Below are 21,735 nucleotides of genomic sequence, written 5' to 3'. Positions count from 1 at the left end.
GGCACGCAGGAACACTGTCTGGATAAAGGGGGCCTTGAGAGCTAAGGAAGTCCTCCTCTTCCTGCTTCTGTTCTGCCTCAAGTGCCCTGTCCATTATTCCACGCAGTATGTGCTCCAACAGGTGGACAAGGGGGACAGTGTCACTGATGAATGCACTGTCACTGCTCACCATCCTCGTGACCTCCTCAAATGGTGACAGGACAGTGCATGCATCCCTGATCATGGCCCACTGGCGTGGGGAAAAAAAAAACAAGCTCCCCTGACCCTGTCCTGGTGCCATTGTCGCACAGGTACTCATTGATGGTCCTTTGCTGCATGTGCAGCCGCTGCAGCATGGCCAATGTTGAGTTCCACCTGGTGGGCATGTCACAGATTAGGCGGTTCTTGGGCAGGTTAAATTTGGAGGTCTGCCAGCCGAGCACTGGCATTATATGACCGGCGGAAATGCACACAGACTTTCCTGGCCTGCCTTAGGACATCCTGTAAGCCCGGGTACCTGCCCAAGAACCGCTGCACCACCAAGTTAAGGACGTGAGCCAAACAGGGCACATGGGTCATTTGTCCCTGTCGGAGGGCGGAGAGGAGGTTGGTGCCATTGTCGCAAACCACCATTCCTGGCTTAAGTTGGCATGGCGTCAACCACTTCTGAACCTGCCCCTGCAAAGCTGACAGAACCTCTGTCCCAGTGTGGCTCCTGTCCCCCAAGCACACCAGCTTAAGCACCGCATGGCATCTTTTGGCCTGCGTACTTGTGTAGCCCCTTGAACGCCTATGGAGTACCGCTGGTTCCGAGGACAAAGCACAGGAAGAGGCCATGGAGGAAGAAGAAGAGGAGAGGGTGGAGGAGAGAGGTGTGTCAGAATCACTAGTAGTGGCATTTTGGAGGTGTGGTGGCGGAACAAGGCAGCTTGTCCTGCATCCTTCCCAGCTGCCAGAAGAGTCACCCAATGTGCCGTGAAACTTAGGTAATGTCCCTGTCCATGCCTGCTGGACCATGAGTCAGCGGTAATATGCACCTTACCGCTGACCGCCCTGTCCAGCAAGGCCAAGACATTGCCTTCCACATGCCGGTAGAGAGCCGAAATCGCCTTCCGTGAGAAAAAGTGGCGTTTGGGAACCTGCCACTGAAGAACCGCACATTCCACAAACTCACGGTAGGGGTCAAAGTCTACCAACTGAAAAGGTAGCAGTTGAAGTGCTAGCAATTTTGCCAAGCTAGCATTCAACCGCTGGGCATGTGGATGGCTAGGAGCGAACTTCTTTTTGCGGTAAAGCAGCTGGGGCAGGGAAATTTGCCTTGTACAATCTGACGTCGGTGTACCGATAGTAGATTGCCCGCAAGTACTTGGCTGTGACACACCTAATTCTACACCTTCATTCCTCTCAGTGCAAGTCTCAGAGAGGACTGAAGGTATAGTGGGGTTGGAGATCCCAGCTGATGAGGAGTAAGGAGAGGTCCTCTTTGTTTTTTGGTGTGGGTCTTTTAGGTACGCTTGCCAATGAACTACATGGCAGGTCAACATATGTCTGGTCAAGCATGTGGTGCCCAAGCGGGAGATGTTTTGGCCACGCGAGATACGCTTGAGACATATGTTGCAAATAGCAGCGGTGCGATCTGATGCACTCGTCTCAAAAAAGGCCCACACCAAAGAACTTTTGGAATAATGTGCAGAGACAGCAGCACCCTGCACATGCGGAGCTCTGAGGTGTAATGCAGTCAGTGTGCTGCCCTTAGGCTGGCGGTGATGTGCCTCCTCCTCCTCCTCCTCTCTCCTATCAGGCACCCACGTTGAGTCAGCGACCTCATCATCCCCTCCCTCCTCATCACTGGAGCAAACCTGGCAGTATGCTGCAGCTGGGGGAACATGACTGCCAGATTGCTGTCCTTCTTGGGCACCCCCTCTGTCTGTGCTCATGTTACTGCCTTTATCTAGCTCAGTATCATCATCAGAGCCTTCTAAACGCTCGGCATCCTCCTGGAGCATGTACCCAACACTGTGGTCAAACAGTTCGAGGGACTCCTCAGGAGGACATGGTGGGGCTAGGGAAGGAGTCACTGATGCCATTGAGCTAAGGGAAGATATATATATATATATACTGATACTGCAGCTAGCAAAATCAACTGTCTGCCTGTAGTATTATTAGTATGAGAACACCACCAATCTTCTACAGGTAGCTTTAGCTGAACACTGTGCAGAGGTCGAACTACACTAACTTGTAGCTTTAGCTGAACACTGTGCAGAGGTCGCACTACACTAACTTGTAGCTTTAGCTGAACACTGTGCAGAGGATGCACTACACTAACATTTAAATAATGTAGCTGCCTGCGGTAGTGGTAGGATCAGGAAAACACCACCAACCTTCTACAGGTAGCTTTAGCTGAACACTGTGCAGAGGTCGCACTACACTAATTTGTAGCTTTAGCTGAACACTGTGCAGAGGTCGCACTACACTAACTTGTAGCTTTAGCTGAACACTGTGCAGAGGTCGCACTAAACTAACTTGTAGCTTTAGCTGAACACTGTGCAGAGGTCGCACTACACTAACTTGTAGCTTTAGCTGAACACTGTGCAGAGGACACGCTACACTAACGTTTAAATAATGTAGCTGCCTGCGGTAGTGATAGGATCAGTTAAACACCACCAACCTTCTACAGGTAGCTTTAGCTGAACACTGTGCAGAGGTCGCACTACACTAACGTGTAAATAATGTAGCTGCCTGCAGTAGTGATAGGATCAGGAAAACACCACCAACCTTCTACAGGTAGCTTTAGTTTAACACTGTACAGAGGTTGCAATACACTAACATGTAAATAATGTAGCTGCCTGCGGTAGTGATAGGATCAGGAAAACACCACCAACCCTCTACAAGTAGCTTTAGCTGAACACTGTGAAGAGGTCGCACTACACTAACGTGTAAATAATGTAGCTGCCTGCGGTAGTGATAGGATCAGGAAAACACCACCAACCTTCTACAGGTAGCTTTAGCTGAGCACTGTGCAGAGGTCGCACTACACTAACTTGTAGCTTTAGCTGAACACTGTGCAGAGGATGCACTACACTAACATTTAAATAATGTAGCTGCCTGCGGTAGTGGTAGGATCAGGAAAACACCACCAACCTTCTACAGGTAGCTTTAGCTGAACATTTTGCAAAGGTCGCACTACACTAACGTGTAAATAATGTAGCTGCCTAGGGTACTGATAGGATCAGGAAAACACCACAAACATTCTACAGGTAGCTTTAGTTGAACACTCTACAGAGGTCACAATACACTAACGTGTAACTAATGTAGCTGCCTGCGGTACTGATAGGATCAGGAAAACACCACCAACATTCTACAGGTAGCTTTAGTTGAATACTGTACTGATAGGATCAGGAAAACACCACCAACATTCTACAGGTAGCTTTAGTTGAATACTGTACAGAGGTCACATTACACTAACGTGTAAATAATGTAGCTGCCTGCGGTAGTGATAGGATCAGGAAAACACCACCAACCTTCTACAGGTAGCTTTAGCTGAACACTGTGCAGAGGTTGCACTACACTAACTTGTAGCTTTAGCTGAACACTGTGCAGAGGTCGCACTACACTAACTTGTAGCTTTAGCTGAACACTGTGCAGAGGTCGCACTAAACTAACTTGTAGCTTTAGCTGAACACTGTGCAGAGGTCGCACTACACTAACTTGTAGCTTTAGCTGAACACTGTGCAGAGGACACGCTACACTAACGTTTAAATAATGTAGCTGCCTGCGGTAGTGATAGGATCAGTAAAACACCACCAACCTTCTACAGGTAGCTTTAGCTGAACACTGTGCAGAGGTCGCACTACACTAACGTGTAAATAATGTAGCTGCCTGCGGTAGTGATAGGATCAGGAAAACACCACCAACCTTCTACAGGTAGCTTTAGCTGAACACTGTGCAGAGGTCACACTACACTAACTTGTAGCTTTAGCTGAACACTGTGCAGAGGTCGCATTACACTAACTTGTAGCTTTGTCTGAACACTGTGCAGAGGTCGCACTACACTAACTTGTAGCTTTAGCTGAACACTGTGCAGAGGATGCACTACACTAACATTTAAATAATGTAGCTGCCTGCGGTAGTGATAGGATCAGGAAAACACCACCAACCTTCTACAGATAGCTTTAGCTGAACACTGTGCAGAGTTCACACTACACTAACTTGTAGCTTTAGCTGAACACTGTGCAGAGGTCGCACTACACTAACTTGGAGCTTTAGCTGAACACTGTGCAGAGGTCGCACTAAACTAACTTGTAGCTTTAGCTGAATACTTTGCAGAGGTCGCACTACACTAACTTGGAGCTTTAGCTGAACACTGTGCAGAGGTCGCACTGCACTAAAAAATAATGTAACTGCCTGCGGTAGTGATAGGATCAGAAAAACACCACCAATCTTCTACAGGTAGCTTTAGGTGCACACTGTGCAGAGGACGCACTACACTAACTGTAAATACTGTAGCTAATAGGACTAATAGGATCAGAACACCAGCAATTTTCTTCAAATACTGTAACAACACCTGCCTGCCTGTCAGTAGGAAGATAATAACAGGAATGGATCTAGCTAAACTGAATACAATGTATATATATATATATATATATATATATATATATATATATATATATATATATACACAACACCTGGGATGCATATATACACAATACACTGTAAGTGCAGCTAACTGACTGACTGTCCGGCCTAATCTATCTAACTTAAATCAAATGACACTGTCTCTCTGTCTCTGTCTCTCAACGCCAGAACACACTACACAGGGCCGATGTGCAGGCGGCCTTATGTAGTGTGGGGCATGTACTAAACCCCCTGAGCCATAATTGGCCAAAGCCACCCTGGCTTTGGCCAATTACAGCTCTCTGTACAGACGGCGCTGTGATTGGCCAAGCATGCACTATGACCCGCATGCTTGGCCAATCATCAGCCAGCAATGCACTGCGATGCCGCAGTGAATTATGGGCCGTGACGCGCCACTCGAATTTGGCGCGAGCGGCCCATATCATTCGCAATTTGGCAGACGATCGAACAGACGATGTTCGAGTCAAACATGAAGCTCATCCCTAGCCCTGATGTCCTGTACCCTGATGTGCTGTGACCTGTGCCCTGATGGGCTGTACCCTAATGTCCTGTACCCTGTTGTTCTGTACCCTGATGTGCTGTGCCCTGATGTCCTGTGCCCTGATGTCCTGTACCCTGATGTGCTGTACCCTGATGTCCTGTGCCCTGATGTCCTGTGCCCTGATGTCCTGTGCCCTGATGTCCTGTACCCTGATGTTCTGTGCCCTGATGTCCTGTACCCTGATGTGCTGTACGCTGATGTCCTGTGCTCTGATGTCCTGTACCCTGATGTGCAGTTTAGGGTACAGCACATCAGGACACAGCACATCAGGGTTAGTGTGCTGTGTCCTGATGTGCTGTGTCCTGATGTGCTGTGCCCTGTACGCTGATGTGCTAGGCTCTGTACCCTGATGTGTTGTGCCCTGATGTGCCCTATACGCTGATGTGCTGGGCTCTGTACCCTAATGTGTTGTGCCCTGTGCCCTGATGTGGCCTGGTGTGCTGTACCCTGATATGCTGTGCACTGATGTGCCTTGTATCCTGATGTGCCTTGTGCCCTGATGTGCCTTGTGCCCTGATGTGCTGTGCCCTGTACCCTGATGTGGCCTGATGTGCTGTGCCCTGATGTACCGTACCCTGATGTGTTGTGCTCTGGGCTGGTCTGGATGAAGTCCAGGGCCACATTTGTGTCCCAGTCCAGCCCTGCATCTTGTCCTTCAAAGAACTGGCGTGCTTGCATAAGGGCAATCAGTTCTGCAGCCTGTGCTGATTGAAATGGGACTGCTTCCAAGGTATTCAACAGTTTCTTGGCACTACATCAGGCAACTGGACTACATCATATCCTGCATGATATGTGTTGTCATTTGGTCTAGAACAAGAACCATCAGCAAAAACATTTTGTGCCCCAGGGATTGCAGTGGAAGACATATCTGCATGTGGAAATGTGTCCTGGTGGATTATTTCAATGCACTCATGTTGAGGAACTACCTCGTCCTCTTCTCCTTTTAAACCTAGTAACGAATTTAGGATCGAGGCTGGGCCTGAAGTGGGTGAAGCATATTTTAATTTGAGATTTGGATTGGAGAGGAGAATAACCTCGTATCCACTCAATCTTTGGACTGACATATATTGGGAATGATATTTTTCAACAAAATGGATACATTATGAATAGTATGTAAGGTGGTTGGATGTCCTAGAGTAAAAGAAGTAGCCATTTCTATTACCATAGTACAGGATGCCAAAGCTCTGAGACACGCCGGCATGCCCTGTACCGGCATTGGCACTACTAAGCAACAGGGCGGAGTTTTCCTCCGTGTTCTTGCGCTAGGACTCCCGCCATTGTTTTACAATTGTCCCTGGCAAACAAGTGAAACATCTTACTATAATTGGGCAATCCGATGCCAGGGGCCATTACCATTGCTGTCTTAAGGTACCACAAATGCATCACACATTTTATCTGTCCATTTTACACAATCTGGTATGTCTGAGCCTGTGGCTTGCCTCAAGAGGTTATCAAAGAAAGAGCAGTCAGGTATCCATTGGCGGCAGTAACCAATCATACCAAGAAAAGATAGCATATCTTTCTTTGTCAGTGGGTGGGGCAGACCTATGAGAGCCGCAGATCTCTTGTGACTGACTCTTCTTTCTCCTTTTGTGAGGTTAAAACCAAGGTATTCAACAGTCTCTTGACACCATTGCAATTTCTTTTTAGAGACTTTGTGACCATTTTCTGCTAACCAGTACAATAAATCTTTGCCATCCTCTCTGCTGGCAAACTGGCTCGGACTGCATAACAACAAATCATCAACATACTGTAATAAGACTGAACCATGGCGGGGAGTCCAGGACCGTAGGGTTGCCTGGAGTACAACTGAATAGACTACAGGGGAGTCTACATACCCTTGAGGCATTCTGCACCAGATCATCTGGCGATTTCTAAAACAAAATGCAAGAATAGGCTGTGTCTCTTCGTCCACCGGGATGCTAAAAAATGCATTTGCTAAATCAATTACTGTGAAATACTCTGCATCGGATGGTATGGAAGTCAGGAGTGATGGTACATCAGGTACTATAGGTGCTTTGTGCACTACAAGATTATTTATGGCCCTAAGGTCTTGAACAAACCTATAACTGCCATCCAGCTTTTTGACTGGATTTATAGGAGTGTTGTAAGTTGAAATTGTTTCCTTTAAAATTCCTTGTTTAAGGAAATGTTCCACCATGGGAGCAATTCCGTCCTCCTTTTCTTTTGACAAAGGGTATTGTTTGTGGTATATGGGTTCTGCCCAAGGTTTGATGGTGGCTTTGCATGGGGTACAGGAGATGAGACCAACATCCAAAGACCCATCTGACCAGGCATTTTGTAAATCTTTTGGGAATTCTTCTGTTGGTACTTCATTACTTAGGGCCAAAATGGGTACTAGGGATGGGCTTTCTGTTCGGTTCGAACATGAGTTCGACACAAACATTGGCTGTTCGCCCGATCGTCGAAAACCGAACATTATGGGCCGTTCACACCAAATTCGAGTGATGCATAACGGCCCATAATGCACCGCGGGAGCGCAGTGCATTGCTGTATGATGATTGGCCAAAGCATGCACCATGACCTGCATGCTTTGGCCAACCCCAGCCCCCTCTGCTAAGAGAGCCATAATTGGCAGGGTGCCTTTTGCCAATCATGGCTCAGGGGGACTAAGTCCACGCCCCACACTATATAAGGCTGCCTGCACGTCGGCCCCATGTAGCGTGTTGTTGGCGTGGACGAAGAGAGAGTGTCATTCCTGGTGTACTTTTTCTAATATACTTCAGGCAGGCAGGTTATTCAGTTAGCTGCAGTGTATTTAATATATATATACAGACAATCTCGTATATATAGATATAAATATCCACTGCATACAGGAACACAGTTGCTACTACTTTTATGGTGGTGTACACAGTACACAATACATACAGTACACCCATAGTTGTTATTACACTTCTGTTGGTACACCCATAGTTGTTATTACACTTCTGTTGGTGTACACAGTACAGTGAACGGGTGAATTTTGTTTAGCAAAACCACACTACACTGTGTTGTGTACTGTGTACACCACCAGAAAAGAAGTAGCAAGTGCACTAGGGGTGAACGGTACTGTGTATGGTAGTACTACCGTACACAGTACCGTTCACCCCTAGTGCACTTGCTACTACTTTTCTGGTGGTGTACACAGTACACAACACAGTGTAGTGTGGTTTTGCTAAACAAAATTCACCGTTCACCCCTAGTGCACTTGCTACTACTTTTCTGGTGGTGTATACAGTACACAATACAGTGTAGTGTGGTTTTGCTAAACAAAATTTACAGCATGTCCGGAAGGCCACCAAGGAAAGGCAGACACTTACAGGCCACTAAAAGAGGGCAAGCAGGCTCGGTGTCTACAGTCGACAGTGCTGGTCGTGGACATGGTGCATCCTCAGCACGTGGCTGTGGGAAATGATTGTCCTTTTTTTCTGCAGCTGGCGGTGTTATTGAGCCACAACATGCAGAAGAGTTGGTGGAATGGATAACAAAGCCCTCCTCATCCTTCTCATCCTCTGTCACCCAGGCTCAGAGTACTTTGCCTGCCAATGGGCAACACAGTGGTGTAGTGGATAGCACTTTCACTTAGCAGCAATAGGGTCGCTGGTTCAAATCCCGACCACAACACCATCTGCCTGGAGTTTGCATGTTCTCCCTGTGCCTGCGTAGGTTTACTCTGGGTTACTCAGGTTTCCTCCCACACTCCAAAGACATGCTGGTAGGTTAATTAGATCCTGTCCAAAAAATTGGCCAAATATGTGTTTGTAAGCGTGTCGGGACCCCATGGGGCAAAAAACCACGCTATACCACAGATGGACACCGGCGGCAAAAGCGCCCTGAGGCAATTCAGTTCACATAGGTAGCACTATACAAGTCACTCACTCACTCAAAGTGGCCTATTCCATCAGCTCCATGTCAACAGTCACTCCTTCCCTAGCCCCACCATCATGCATGGAGGAGTCCCCCGAACTATTCGACCACAGTGTTGGGTACATGCTGCAGGAGGATGCGCAGCGATTTGAAGGCTCCGATGATGGCACCCAGGTTGAGGAAGGGAGTAAATTGAGCCTAGAGAGAGGGGGTGCCCAAGAAGGTCAAGAAACTGGCAGTCATGTTCCCCGAGCTGCAGCATACTGGCAAGTTTTCTCCATGATGAGAAGGGAGGGGATGATGAAGTCACTGACTCTACTTGGGTGCCTGATAGAAGAGAAGAGGAGGAGGAGGCACATCTCCAATGAGGCAGGATGCTCTCTAGGGGGCAGCTTAAGGGCAGCCACCCTATCGCATCACACCACAGAGCTAAGCAAGTGCAGGGCGCTGCTGACTCCCCACATATTTTGAAAAGTTCTTTAGTGTGGGCCTTTTTTGACACGTGTGCAGCAGATCGCACCGTTGCTGTTTGCAACTTATGTCTGAAGCGTATCAAGTGTGACTAAAACAGCAGCCGCTTGGGCACCACATGCTTGACCAGACATATGACAACCTCCCATGCAGTCCGTTGGCAACAGCACTTAAAAGACCCACATCAAAGAACAAGGCGGACCTCTCCTTGCTCCTCATCGGCTGGGATCTTCAACCCCACTATACCTCCAGTCTTCTCAGAAACCTGCACTGAGAGGAATGAAGGTATAGAAATAGGTGTCCCAAGTACTTGCGGCCAATCTGCTAGCGGAACACCAACATCAGATTTTAGCAGGCAAATTTCCCTATCCCAGTTGCTTTTGGAGCTTGTTCCACCACCATGCTTCCAAAATGCTAGTGGTGATTCTGCCACAGCTCTCTCCTCCACCCCCTCCTCTTCTTCCTCCTCTATGGCCTTTTCCTCTGCAGATTTCTCCTCTGAACCAGCGGTGCTCCGTAGGCGTTCAAGGGGCTACGCAAGCACTCAGGCAAAAAGATGCCATGCGGTGCTTGAGTTTGTCTGCTTAGGGGACAGGAGCCACACTGGGGCAGAGATTCTGTCAGCTCTGCAGGGGCAGGCTCAGAGGTGGTTGATGCGCCATGCCAGCTTCAGCCAGAAATGGTTGTATGCAACAATGGCACCAAACTCCTCTCCGCCCTCTGACAGGGACACTTGACCCATGTTCCCTGTTTGGCTCTGTGACAGACTCACCCGGGACAGAGGCTATTGGAGGGGACTGAATGCAAGCCTCTTGCCCACCGATTATGGGCCCTAGCATTTGGGGGAATGGTGCTCTCTGTGAGCTGTATGCCTGGGGACCCTGGGGTTGGTGTTACTTTGGATTCAGCTCCATGTCCCCCCAAAACACACAGACTCTGGGAACCCTTTATATGCCATATTAGAATGATAAGACTGAATTATACTGTTGGGACACATCCTGTGAGGAGATGCTGGTGTCATCAACTCCAACTACCTGTGTTTATGTTAATTGAGTGAGCTGATCACATTAGCCACCAGCACTGGCTAGGAGACGAACTGTTGATGAATAGGCTGAAGAGGGGGGAGATTGTTGTTTGTATTGTTAATTGTAATTAGCTCCAGCTATTGTGTTTATACTACTGTGTGAAGCTTGATGTCTGTCATCTGGTCTGGGTAAATGTTTTAGTAAATTAGCTCATGTTAATTAGGTTAGCTTTGAGTCAGCCTGCTGTATAAATGTGTGTGAGATCTCAAATAAAGAGTTAGTCCTGATGTACTCCAAGACTGGTGTTGTCTAGTTCTTGGGGGTTCCTATAGCCAGATCCATTGGACTCGTGTTCCAGAACTTAGGAAGCGGTATACTGATGGAAGCACTCAATCGGAGTGTGGGACGTTCCGTGACAGGCTCACGTCCTGAATTTGGTGGTGCAGCGGTTCTTGAGCAGGTACCCGAGCTTACAGGATCTCCTGAGGCAGGCCAGGAAAGTCTGTGGTCATTTCCGCCGGCCAGTGCTCGGCTGGCTGACATTCAAAGAGAATGCAACCTGCCCAAGAACCGCCTCATTTGTAACATGCCCACCAGGTGGAACTCAACGTTGGCAATGCTGCAGCAGCTGCATATGCAGCAGAGGGCCAGCAATGAGTACCTGTGTGAGTATGGCACCAGGACAGGGTCAGGGGAGCTTGGCTTTTTTTGCTACGCCAGTGGTACTGATCAAGGATGCATGCACTGTCCAATTACCATTTGAGAAGGCCACGAGGATGGTGAGCAGTGACAGTGCATGCATCAGTTATACTGTCCCTCTTGTGTTCCTGTTGGAGCACACGCTTCATGGAATAATGGACAGGGCACTTGAGGCATAACAGCGGGAGGAAGAGGAGGACTTCCTAACCTCTCAAGGCCCCCTTTATCCAGATACTAGTATTCCTACAGGCCCTGCCGATCACACAGGAAGAAGAAGAGGAGGAGGAGGAGGATTGTGTCAGCATGGAGGCGGAGGATAACACTCAGCATCAGCAGCAGTCTTCAAGGGATCGTTTGCAGTCCCCAGAAACCCATGGAGTTATACGTGGCTGGGAGGAGGTGGTTGAGGATCATGTGATCCTTAGTGACCCAGAGGACTCAGGATCGAATGCCTCTGCAAACTTACACTGCATGGCCTCCCTGATCCTGCAAAGCCTGCGAAAGGACCCTAGGATTCGTGGTATCAAGGAGAGGGATCATTACTGGCTGGCAACCCTTCTTGATCCGTGTTACAAGGGTAAGGTTGCAGAACTTTTCCAGCCTTCGCAGAGGGAGCAGAGGATGAAACATCTTCGGGAGGCCTTGCAGAAAGGTTTGTGCAATGCGTTTCCAGAGCCTGGGAGGTTGCAATTTCCTGGTGCTGGACAACGTGTTGCTGAGGCTTCGTTCAGTCACAGAAAGAGCGGTGGAGAAGGTGGCCAGCTGACCGATGACTTCAGACAATTCAGACAATTCTTCAGTCCTCAGCGACCAGGTCTGATCGGTTCCAGCAACCATCGCCAGCGTCAGTGCAGGACTATCTAGGGGCAAGATCAGACTTGGAGACCTTTACCACCAGAACATCCACTGGGTTACTGGGTCTTGAGGATGGACCACTGGCCAGAGCTTGCTCAATATGCAATTGAGCTACTGGCCTGTCCTGCATTCTTTCTGAATGCACATTCAGTGCTGCTGGAGGCTTTGTAACCGATCACAGAGTGCCTCTGTCTACAGACTCCGTTGATCGGCTCACATTCATGAAAATGAATCATTCTTGGATCACCAGCTACCAAGCACCTGATACGGATGTAACCAATTGATTTTTCTATGGATGTGGGATCCCTTAAAGACTGCATATGCTGAGTGACTATCTTATTATGCTGAGTGACTATCCTATTCCTCCTCAATCTTCATGATGATAGCTTCTAGGAATATTTTCGGTTCAGGGCACCACCTAAGGCCCAATTTTTATGCCCCTGTTTAACAGGGGCGTGTAATTACAATTTTTGATATAATATTTCACAGCAGGGCCCATTCCAGCACCCACCAAGAGTAACTGAGGGCTTACAGTGTTCTGGTACCACCAACACCTAAGGCCCAATTTTCCGCAGAGTGTATAGGGCAGGCCGTATAGTATATACAGGCGGTCCCCTATTTTCAAACACCCGACTTACAAACGACTCCTACTTAGAAACGTCGGGAGACAACAGGAAGTGAGAGAAAATCTACCCCTAGGAAGGGAAATTCTCTCCTGTAAGAGTTAATATGGGAAAAAGGTGTTTTATCACCAATCCTTGTTTCCCTAATAACCCCAAATTTTCAAAATCCAATTGTCATTGGGACAGAAAGTGAGGTTAAATCTTCTGAACAGGGGCACAGACCGCAAAACAAATGTTACAAATGTTAATGATAACCCTTCCCAATGTTATCCAAAAAGCTTAAAAATAGATTTTTTGGCTGGAGCTACACTTACAAAATGTACCTGTTCCAAATTACAAACAGATTCAACTTAAGAACAAACCTAAAGTCCCTATCTTGTTTGTAACCCGGGGACTGCCTGTATACTGCTGCTGTTCAGAGTATATAGGACCCAAAGGGCCTGATAATGGGCTGGGGGGGGGCGGGCAACATTACATTACAGCCACAAGCAGTTTTAAATTACTTTTATTCCTTTAGAAATGTCATTTTGTGCAGGGACTGTTCTAAACACGGGAAAAATGCGGCACTTTACAGGCATACTATAGTCACCCCCCAGGCACGATATTTAAAGGAATATTTCACTTTTATTGTTTCACTTTAAGCATCATTAAAATCACTGTTCCTGAAAAAACTGACATTTTTAAAACTTTTATTTTTTGTCTGTTCGCATGTTCTGCCACAAACCGGGGGGGTGTTCGGCTCATCCCTAATGGGCACGATGGGGACCTTGTTTTGAATAGACAGTAGGACCACCACTTCCCAGCAAGTCCCTACCCAAGAGATTCACTGGACAATTTGGTATGATCCTAGAGCTGTAATGGATTATTGCAGACCCATGTTCATTATCTACAATCGGGAGGGGAGGTGTTTTGTAGGTCTTGGTGAGTATCCCATTAATTCCCATTGAAGGCTCAGCATTTGTGGTCTTACCTCTATAATAATCTTGGCTTAAAGTACTCCGGGTCGCCCTGGTGTCAAGGAGAAACGGGATCAGTAACCCATTTACATGTAGGGTCACTAGAGGTTGGTCATCAAAGGAGTGAGACACAAGAGGAAATGCTGGGATACCACCTTCTGGGCAGCTTCACTGTTGTTTCGGTTGGGTCCACTGGATTGGAAATCTTGGGCCAGGAGCTGGTTGGCTCTGGGATCTTTGAGGACCAGGATTGGTATTATTCAAGGGCTGTTGATTATTAAAGATAAATCTCATAAGGACATTGATTCCTCCAGTGATCTTCAGCTAGCGCCACAATTGAAGCATCCAGTTCTGGAGGGAGGGTGACCTCAGGAAAAACTTCTCTCTCATTCTCTCCCTCTGCCTCTACCCTTTCCTCTACCCCACTGCCTCCCATTCCCAGAATTATCCTGAGGTCTTGTATCCTGTTGAGGAGGATCTCCTTGAAGAAGGGCACCTGTAACTTTATCCTTCGGTATATCAAAGCAACCTGCTGCATCCTTTTCAGTCAGTGCTTTCTGAAAGTCACCTATTGATTTTGTGGGCCAATCAGAAATCATCTGCTTTCCAGCTTGTGATTTAAGGTTGCTAATGAAATTCTGGATCATCAAACTATGCATGTTTGGCAGTGTGGATAATCCAGCCTCCTGAGTCCATACGTCCATGAATCTTTTCCAAAATTTTAATACACTTTCTCCAGATTTCTGTTTACAAAAGGCAATGGTGGAGCCGTGGGATCGGGTCTCTTGACCTCGGATTCCTTCTTATGTTTAAGGTCATAATCTTCCTTAGTCAAACATTTCTTTGCTTTCTTCTGTTTCTTATTATCCCTCTGAAACCAGTATGGGGCAAACTTAAGCCAATTTTACCCTCCCTCTTTCATGTATTTCATATCCCACTGAGGGTATCCTGAAAACCATGGGAAACCCTTCAAGTCACCAAGACAAAAACCTTTCACCATATCCATATGAAATTCATCATTATCTCAATCTCGGGGGAAGGGATCACTACTATGCATAATTTCAGTCCACCCTGCTAAATTTGACACCCAATGATTTATAAATTCATAATCAGTACCACAAACTCTAGCAACATAATCCTTACAAGTTTCCCTGGGGTTAGGCGGAGCCTCTTTACCATGTTCTTGACCCTTATTACAGTGAACAAGAGTTTTACCTTACAGCTTCTTCCACACAACAAATTATCTTATACTTCTATGCGACAGAAAGACAAAGCAAACAGAGGTTTGGGTCATAGTGGTAATTACCTCATAAACTCTTTCTCTCCTTCCCAAAAGGAGTTATAGTACTGTTTTGTCTAATATTAATGAATCCTCTTTCTACGACCCAGGTCTCCCAAAGACCTTTCACAATGTTAATGAATCCCCTCTCTAGGACTCAGGTCTCCCAAAGACCTTTAAGGTGTGGTCCGTCTCCTTTCTATATAATTTTTAAAGGACTAAAGCTTTATCAGAGCCAAGGCAAGAAAAATAATTTGTTAAAATAAGACAAACCTTTTACTTACTAAGGATGATTGCTTTTCCGGGATGAGCCCCCAATTTCTGAAAGGAATTGTACACCTTGACGACCACCCTGGTTTATGCAGGCAGACCACCGGGACCCTTGGATCCATGAGAGACCAAATGAGACATGGGAAACAGGCTTGAGTGTGTGTTCATAAGATCTCTGACTTTATTGAATACAACACACACACACACAATACATACAGGTCTAAGGGTTATTCAAACTTTACACTCAGTACTTTCTTATCAAGAGTTCGGCTGCTTGACTAGATAACAAGAGATACTTGATGACTTGCTGACACAAATGCAGCTTAACCACAATATATCATAGGGTGTGGTTCTATGCAAACTTTTAAGCTGATTATGGCAAACTCACACACACGAAAAGTTCACTTCTACTTTATGTAAAATGGAAGAGAATCTAAGATGGAGTCAGTAGTTTATACATTCTATTACAAATCCTACAAGGCCAATCTTTCTGTACAGAATCCCTCACGGCAGCCATTGCCATGATTCCAAAACCAAGTACAGACGACACCTCATGGTCCAACTACAGACCGATATCTAAATTCATCCTTGACATAAAGCACCTAGCAAAGATCCTTTCGACTTGCTTCAATCCCTTTATAGGTACGCAGCATCAGGCCATTTTTTCTCAGAAAACAGGTGCAGGAACTCAACCATAACCCCCTCCCCCCCCCACACACACACCCTCCAAACCACATTAAATAGTGGGTATGGTGAAATCATACTAAAAGTGGGAGGGTCTTAAATACCAGCATTGCATTATGTATAGAGTTCAGCGTTTGGTAGGGTTACACACAGAGTATAGTGCAGAGTTCAGGGTTGCACTAAAAACAGAGCACAGAGCACCTCCATCCACATCTCACCTTCACCCTCTTCTTCCCTAGCACCTCCCTGCACACTATAGGTGGCTCCGCCTCTCTCATTTGAGATCATCCAGTGGGGGTGTCAGCATCCGCACTGCACCGCAGGCACCTACATCTCCCAGGTCCCCATCCTGCACTCAGTAGGAGCCGCTCAGGAGATCAGATCTGTGGGAACCAAAGGAAGACAAGCTGTCACTTGTAAACACAGAAGCCGGACTACTGTGTTTACAAGTGATAGTGGTGAGCAGGGAGCAAAGGACCTTAGCCAGAGGTGGTGGAACTGAGTTCCACCAAGTTCCAGCTGAAAAAAAGCACCTGAGTTTCTTTTTTTTACATTCTCCTTCCCCCCTTTCCAGACTGACATGCCTATGGTCTATGGCTTCCCTCTTTTCACATGCGAATACTTCTTTATACTCCCCCCGGACATTCTGGGACCACTTAATCCCTGTTGGAGATGCTAGTTCAGACCGACTTTGTTTACGGTCCCCCAGTACCTCCCAGGGGTGTTATTAGCAGATACTCTAATTTTTGACACCAACAAGCAGTTCTGATTCCTATAGCCTGAAATCCCAGATAAAACCCTCTTTTGAGCAGACCCCCCTCATATTCCAAGGTTTTGGTATAGCTACTCCTGCTATGTTTAGGCTGTTACCTCACTTTAGCCTGCTCTAACTGAGGCCTTTCCTTCCATGTCATATACTGTATAAGGGCTTTGTATACCTATACATCTGTTACTTGTTATTTTTTATGGCTTATGATCTGCTGAAGGCGTATTCTTGAAATGTCCAAATATTTTTCGACTAATACTCCTGTATCACATATCATTAGGCCTTAATAGAATCTTTGAATAATAAATACTCAATGGTTGGAGGTGTTGTCTTACCCTCACGACACAGTTTGTTCCCAGATGTGGTGTCTGGGGGTGTTAGACAACTCTCCGTGCAATGCATTCAGGCAGAGCTGCTGATGGGGGGGACCACCAGTCCTCCTGTAGGGGGCTCAAACAGCAGAGGGAATCAGTGCAGTCGGACAGAGAGGCAATTACAGGATGCCCTGTGCGGCTCTCTGCAGCAGCTGAAAACCGGTTTCTCTCCCTCCTGCTGGCTTTCAGCTGCTGTAGCTAGAGACACAGACACAGGGCCCCCCATGAAAGCTGCCGGCTTCCCTGTCTCGTAAAAAAAAATTGCAAAAAAAATTGTTAAATTGTAAAATAAAATTTATTTTAAAAACTTTAACTTTTTTTAAAAATTATAAAAAAAATTTTCAAAAATTTCAAAAATAATAAAAAAAGGACTAATTCACACAGCTTCTCTGTTATCTTTGTGTCCTAATATATTTTTAGTGAAAATGTTGTTTTGATATATTCGAGGGGGGCCCTGCAAGGTAGTCTGTATGGGGCCCTGTGATTTCTAACAGCAGCCCTGCATTCAGCCTCCGAAATGGCTTGTAATGTTCACAGAAACTTGTTTTTTTATAGATCTGTTATATGTACCTTCTCATGCGATACTATTTACTTGCCTTTATTGTATTGCAAATGATGTTCATTCTTTCTGTTCATCTTGCTAAACCTCAATACAAAATGGAACAAGAAAATAAACCAGCCAGGCTCACTATAGGAGATCCTGCATAACACAATCTGTGAGTCACCTCACACACCTCTGGAATCATCGCTGATGCAGCCCCACATGACTGTAAGTGCGGTGGATCTATCAGCGATGATTGATGGAGAATTCCTCTCCTCTGCCCCACATTACATTACATCACATTCCAGAGGCTTTGTGAAGCGACTCACAGAGTGTTTTAGATAGGGGAGGAGAGGGAGCTGATGATCAGACAGTTGGAGCCACCTCACAAGTGATGAAAATACCAGGCTCAGACTGGGACAAAAAATAGGCCTGGGCATTTTAGACTGACCAGCCCAATTTTCTTTTTTTAAAAAACAAATTACAAATAATGACAACTACCATTTTCTTGATGTCTTTTACATAACTAGCCTGCTTTAGATAATTTAGCCTGCTTCATAAGGAAGTAGAAAACAGAATCTGACAATGAACATTGTGTCATGCCCCGTACACACGGTCGGATTTTCCGATGGAAAATGTCCGATCGGAGCGTGTTGTCGGAAATTCCGACTGTGTGTGGGCTCCATCGGACATTTTCCATCGGATTTTCCGACACACAAAGTTGGAGAGCAGGAGATAAAATTTTCCGACAACAAAATCCGTTGTCGGAAATTCCGATCGTGTGTACACAAATCCGACGGACAAAGTGCCACGCATGCTCAGAATAAATAAAGAGATGAAAGCTATTGGCCACTGCCCCGTTTATAGTCCCGACGTACGTGTTTTACGTCACCGCGTTTAGAACAATCGGATTTTCCGACAACTTTGTGTGACCGTGTGTATGCAAGACAAGTTTGAGCCAACATCCGTCGGAAAAAATCCTAGGATTTTGTTGTCGGAATGTCCGAACAAAGTCCGACCGTGTGTACGGGGCATAAGAGTTTTCTGTCTTCCTCCACTGAGTTTTTACAGGCATCACTTAGGCATCACTTAGCACAGGCATCATGTTCTACCTTTTTTTGTAACTTTTTTTATAGTATAGACTATAGAATTGTAAAAGACCTGGGACACCTTTGGGTGCCCCGAAAAGAGCAGCATAGCATGCTGTGGCAAACAGTGGGTGTGGCCAAATTGTGTTAAGTGAGAGGGGCTTAAAGGGGCATGGTTAAATAAAACAAGGGGAGGGGAGAAAGAGCAAGCTGAAGGGGAGGATGGAACCAGGGGGACAGAGGAGAGGATGGGATACAGCCAGGTGGAGGGGAGGACGGAGCCAGGTGGACAGAGCAGAAGAGGGGATGCAGCCAGGTGGAGGGGAGGACTAAGCCAGTTGAACAAAAAAAATTACAGCGCACACATGCAAAAAAATGCATGTATTAGGGTGTGCCCCCAAATATTTTGTTTGACTGAGCCAGTTGGACACAGAGGAGTAGGGGATGGAGCCAGGTGGATGGAAGGACAGAGCCAGGTGGACAGAGGAGAAGGGGATGCAGCAAGGTGAAGGGGAGGACAGAGCCAGGTGGACAGAGGAGAGGAGGTTGCAGCTAGGTGGAGGGGGGACTGAGCCAAGGGGACAGGGGAGAGTGGGGATGCAGCCAGGTGGAGGGGAGGATGAAGCCAGGTGGAAAGGAGAGGAGGGGATGCAGCCAGCTGGAGGCAAGGATGGAGCCAGGTGGACAGGAGAGGAGGGGATACAGCCAGCTGGAGGAAGGATGGAACCAGGTGGACAGAGGAGAGGAAGGGATGCAGCCAGGTGGAGAGGAGAATAGAGCCAGGTAGACAAACCAGAGGAGTGGATGCAGCCAGATGGAGGAGGTCACACACCAGTGATAAGGTCTGGCCCTCCTATGGAAGCCTTCATCCCAATCATCTCCGGTCCCCCCCATACTTCACGCTACCCCCCACCTGACAAGATCCTACCTTGGGGATATATAATATAACTGGCAATAATCACTGGTACTTTCTCTCCGGCTCCATTCATGTGTCAGTCAGCAGCAGTGGCAGTCTGTGTCACTATGACAACTGACCCAAGTTTAGGAGATGGGGTCTCCTCACAGGCTGTGAGTCACAGCTCACCCAGGGGAGACTTCCTCCAACTCCTCCCTGTCACGGGTCAGCTGATCTCTAATTTCCACCCCCCAGGCCCCGACGGCCGGCCATGAGCCTAATGGGTGGCTAGCCGCAGAGAGGCTGGGTGAGGCATGGTCTCAAGGGGCAGCTCAGCTTTGTACCCCTCAAGGACAAGTAGCCTGTGGCCCCAGCCCACCAGAAAAAATTCCCGGTGTGCCCTATGGCCAGTCCGGGCCTGATGCTCACAAAGGGGTTGATTTACTAAAGGCAAATAGACTGTACATTGCAAAATCAACCCCTTTGAAGTGCAATTGCACTTTGCAAGGGAATTTGTTCCAGACTTTCATCATCATGATTATGTGCAAATGCTTTTTTTACCCTTGCATGTGATTGGGTATTCTATGCAAAGTGAAGCTTCTCCTCACCATTTACTAAGCTCTGGGGAAGATGCCCTTGCAGAGTGCAACTTCACTTGCAAAGTACGTAGTCTATTTGCCTTTAGTAAATCAATCTCAATGTGTGGCAATGCAGGAGACGGAAGAACGACAGTGCTGTTGTTGCCACTCACAGTGGGGGCACGGATGGAAGCAGTTGGATAAACCAGGTATTTACAAGAAAGTAACAGATGGATGACAACAAGATTCTGCACACAGGTATAGTGCGTAACTTTAAAGCAATATACACAGAGAATTGTTTGGGGTTTAATGACACGTTGACTAAGCTTTGAATAAAATTCATCCTAATTAAACCTTTTTTTTTTAAAAAAATTAAAAATTTTTTTTTTTTTAATTTTGTTTTTTTTCACAGCTCTTTATGGAGTATTGTTTGACAAGAACAAAGAAGCTGGTTTTGCCAATTATCGTCTGTGGGAGTCTTTGGGATTCGTTATAGCTTATGGGTATAGCAATTTTTTGTGTGTATCTGCAAAACTATATATATTGCTTTCTGTACTTTTCCTTGGAATAACACTTTATGCTGTAGTTGAATATATTGAAAAAAAAGAAAGAATGCTAAGCAATGAAGCAAATGAAGTACTGGGTATAAAAGTCTGCCTTTACCAGCAGACTAAAATGTAAAATTATATCAGTTAGGCATATGTTTAATCACAGTTTGCATGGTCATTGAATATTCAATATTATTAATTATGTGCAAACATCTCTCCATTGGTGTTAAAGTAAAATCATAAACAACAATGAATTAAACGTAAACAGATTTTAAAGAAAAAAGTGTAATTGGTGTTTGTTCAATTAGTTAATTCATAAAGTTTGAGTACAGATGGTGCATATTTAAAGAAAATATTAGTATTACAAGGGTATACAACAGAATTCTATTCTCCTGTACACTCCAGGACTTGTAAATGTACCTCAAGTGTATAGATCGATCGCTTCTGAAGTGAGTTGGGAAACAGAACATGTTCAGAAAAGAGCTTTGGTTTTGATCTGAAGCAAATTTTTAGGATTGGATATGGCCAAACACGTGAATGTTTGGCTGACCTTGCCCTGGCAAATGTTGTGATATCCCAATAACGGGAGAATTGATGTTGCAAACTGAAGTCTGTTGCCGTTAGGGGCAGTGTAACGTACCTGGTCCTGAAGCCAAAATGCTGATAGGGCTCTCCTTGCGGCTGAGTGCTAGTGCCCCTGAAGGTGATAACAGGGGACTTGAAGCTCAAAGAAGCAGGGATTGCCAGGTGTGCCTCAGGTGAGAGCTGGTGATGATGTGGAGAGCTCTCTGCAGGTAGATACCAGATGAGGTGTGCAGTTAGACCCAGGAGAGTTGAAGGTGGTGCAGACTGCACACAGCAGAAAGCAGGTTGCAATTGTAAGTGCAGTGCAATATATCTAATATGGTCCTCCTTTTTGGCAGGTCTCAAGCAGCTCTTTCCATGGATGAGTGGGTAAATGCTTCTTTCAAATAAATATGAGTCTGAATCTTGTATGTGGGTACACAAACGCAGACAGTGTTTGTTAAAATCATTTAAGTTAATTTTTTTTCCTCAATGTA

General features: G+C 46.3%; 1 protein-coding gene across 2 annotated transcripts in view; it reads left to right on the top strand.

Moving 5' to 3' along the window:
• The window catches only part of UNC93A (unc-93 homolog A), a 975,902-nt gene extending 954,951 nt beyond the window's left edge, over window positions 1-20,951 (top strand). For both annotated transcript variants that reach the window (XM_073627620.1, XM_073627619.1), the window contains one exon: window positions 20,539-20,951. In XM_073627620.1, coding sequence (XP_073483721.1) covers window positions 20,539-20,807 — 269 coding nt within the window. In that variant the 3' untranslated portion in view covers window positions 20,808-20,951. The remainder of the gene's footprint in view (window positions 1-20,538) is intronic.
• The last annotated feature ends 784 nt before the right edge of the window (window positions 20,952-21,735 follow it).

This window comes from Aquarana catesbeiana, linkage group LG04, assembly GCF_042186555.1.
Source record: "Aquarana catesbeiana isolate 2022-GZ linkage group LG04, ASM4218655v1, whole genome shotgun sequence".
NCBI lineage: Eukaryota > Metazoa > Chordata > Amphibia > Anura > Ranidae > Aquarana > Aquarana catesbeiana.
Note: the sequence above shows the minus strand (reverse complement) of the source record. Positions and strands in the feature narration are given on the sequence as shown.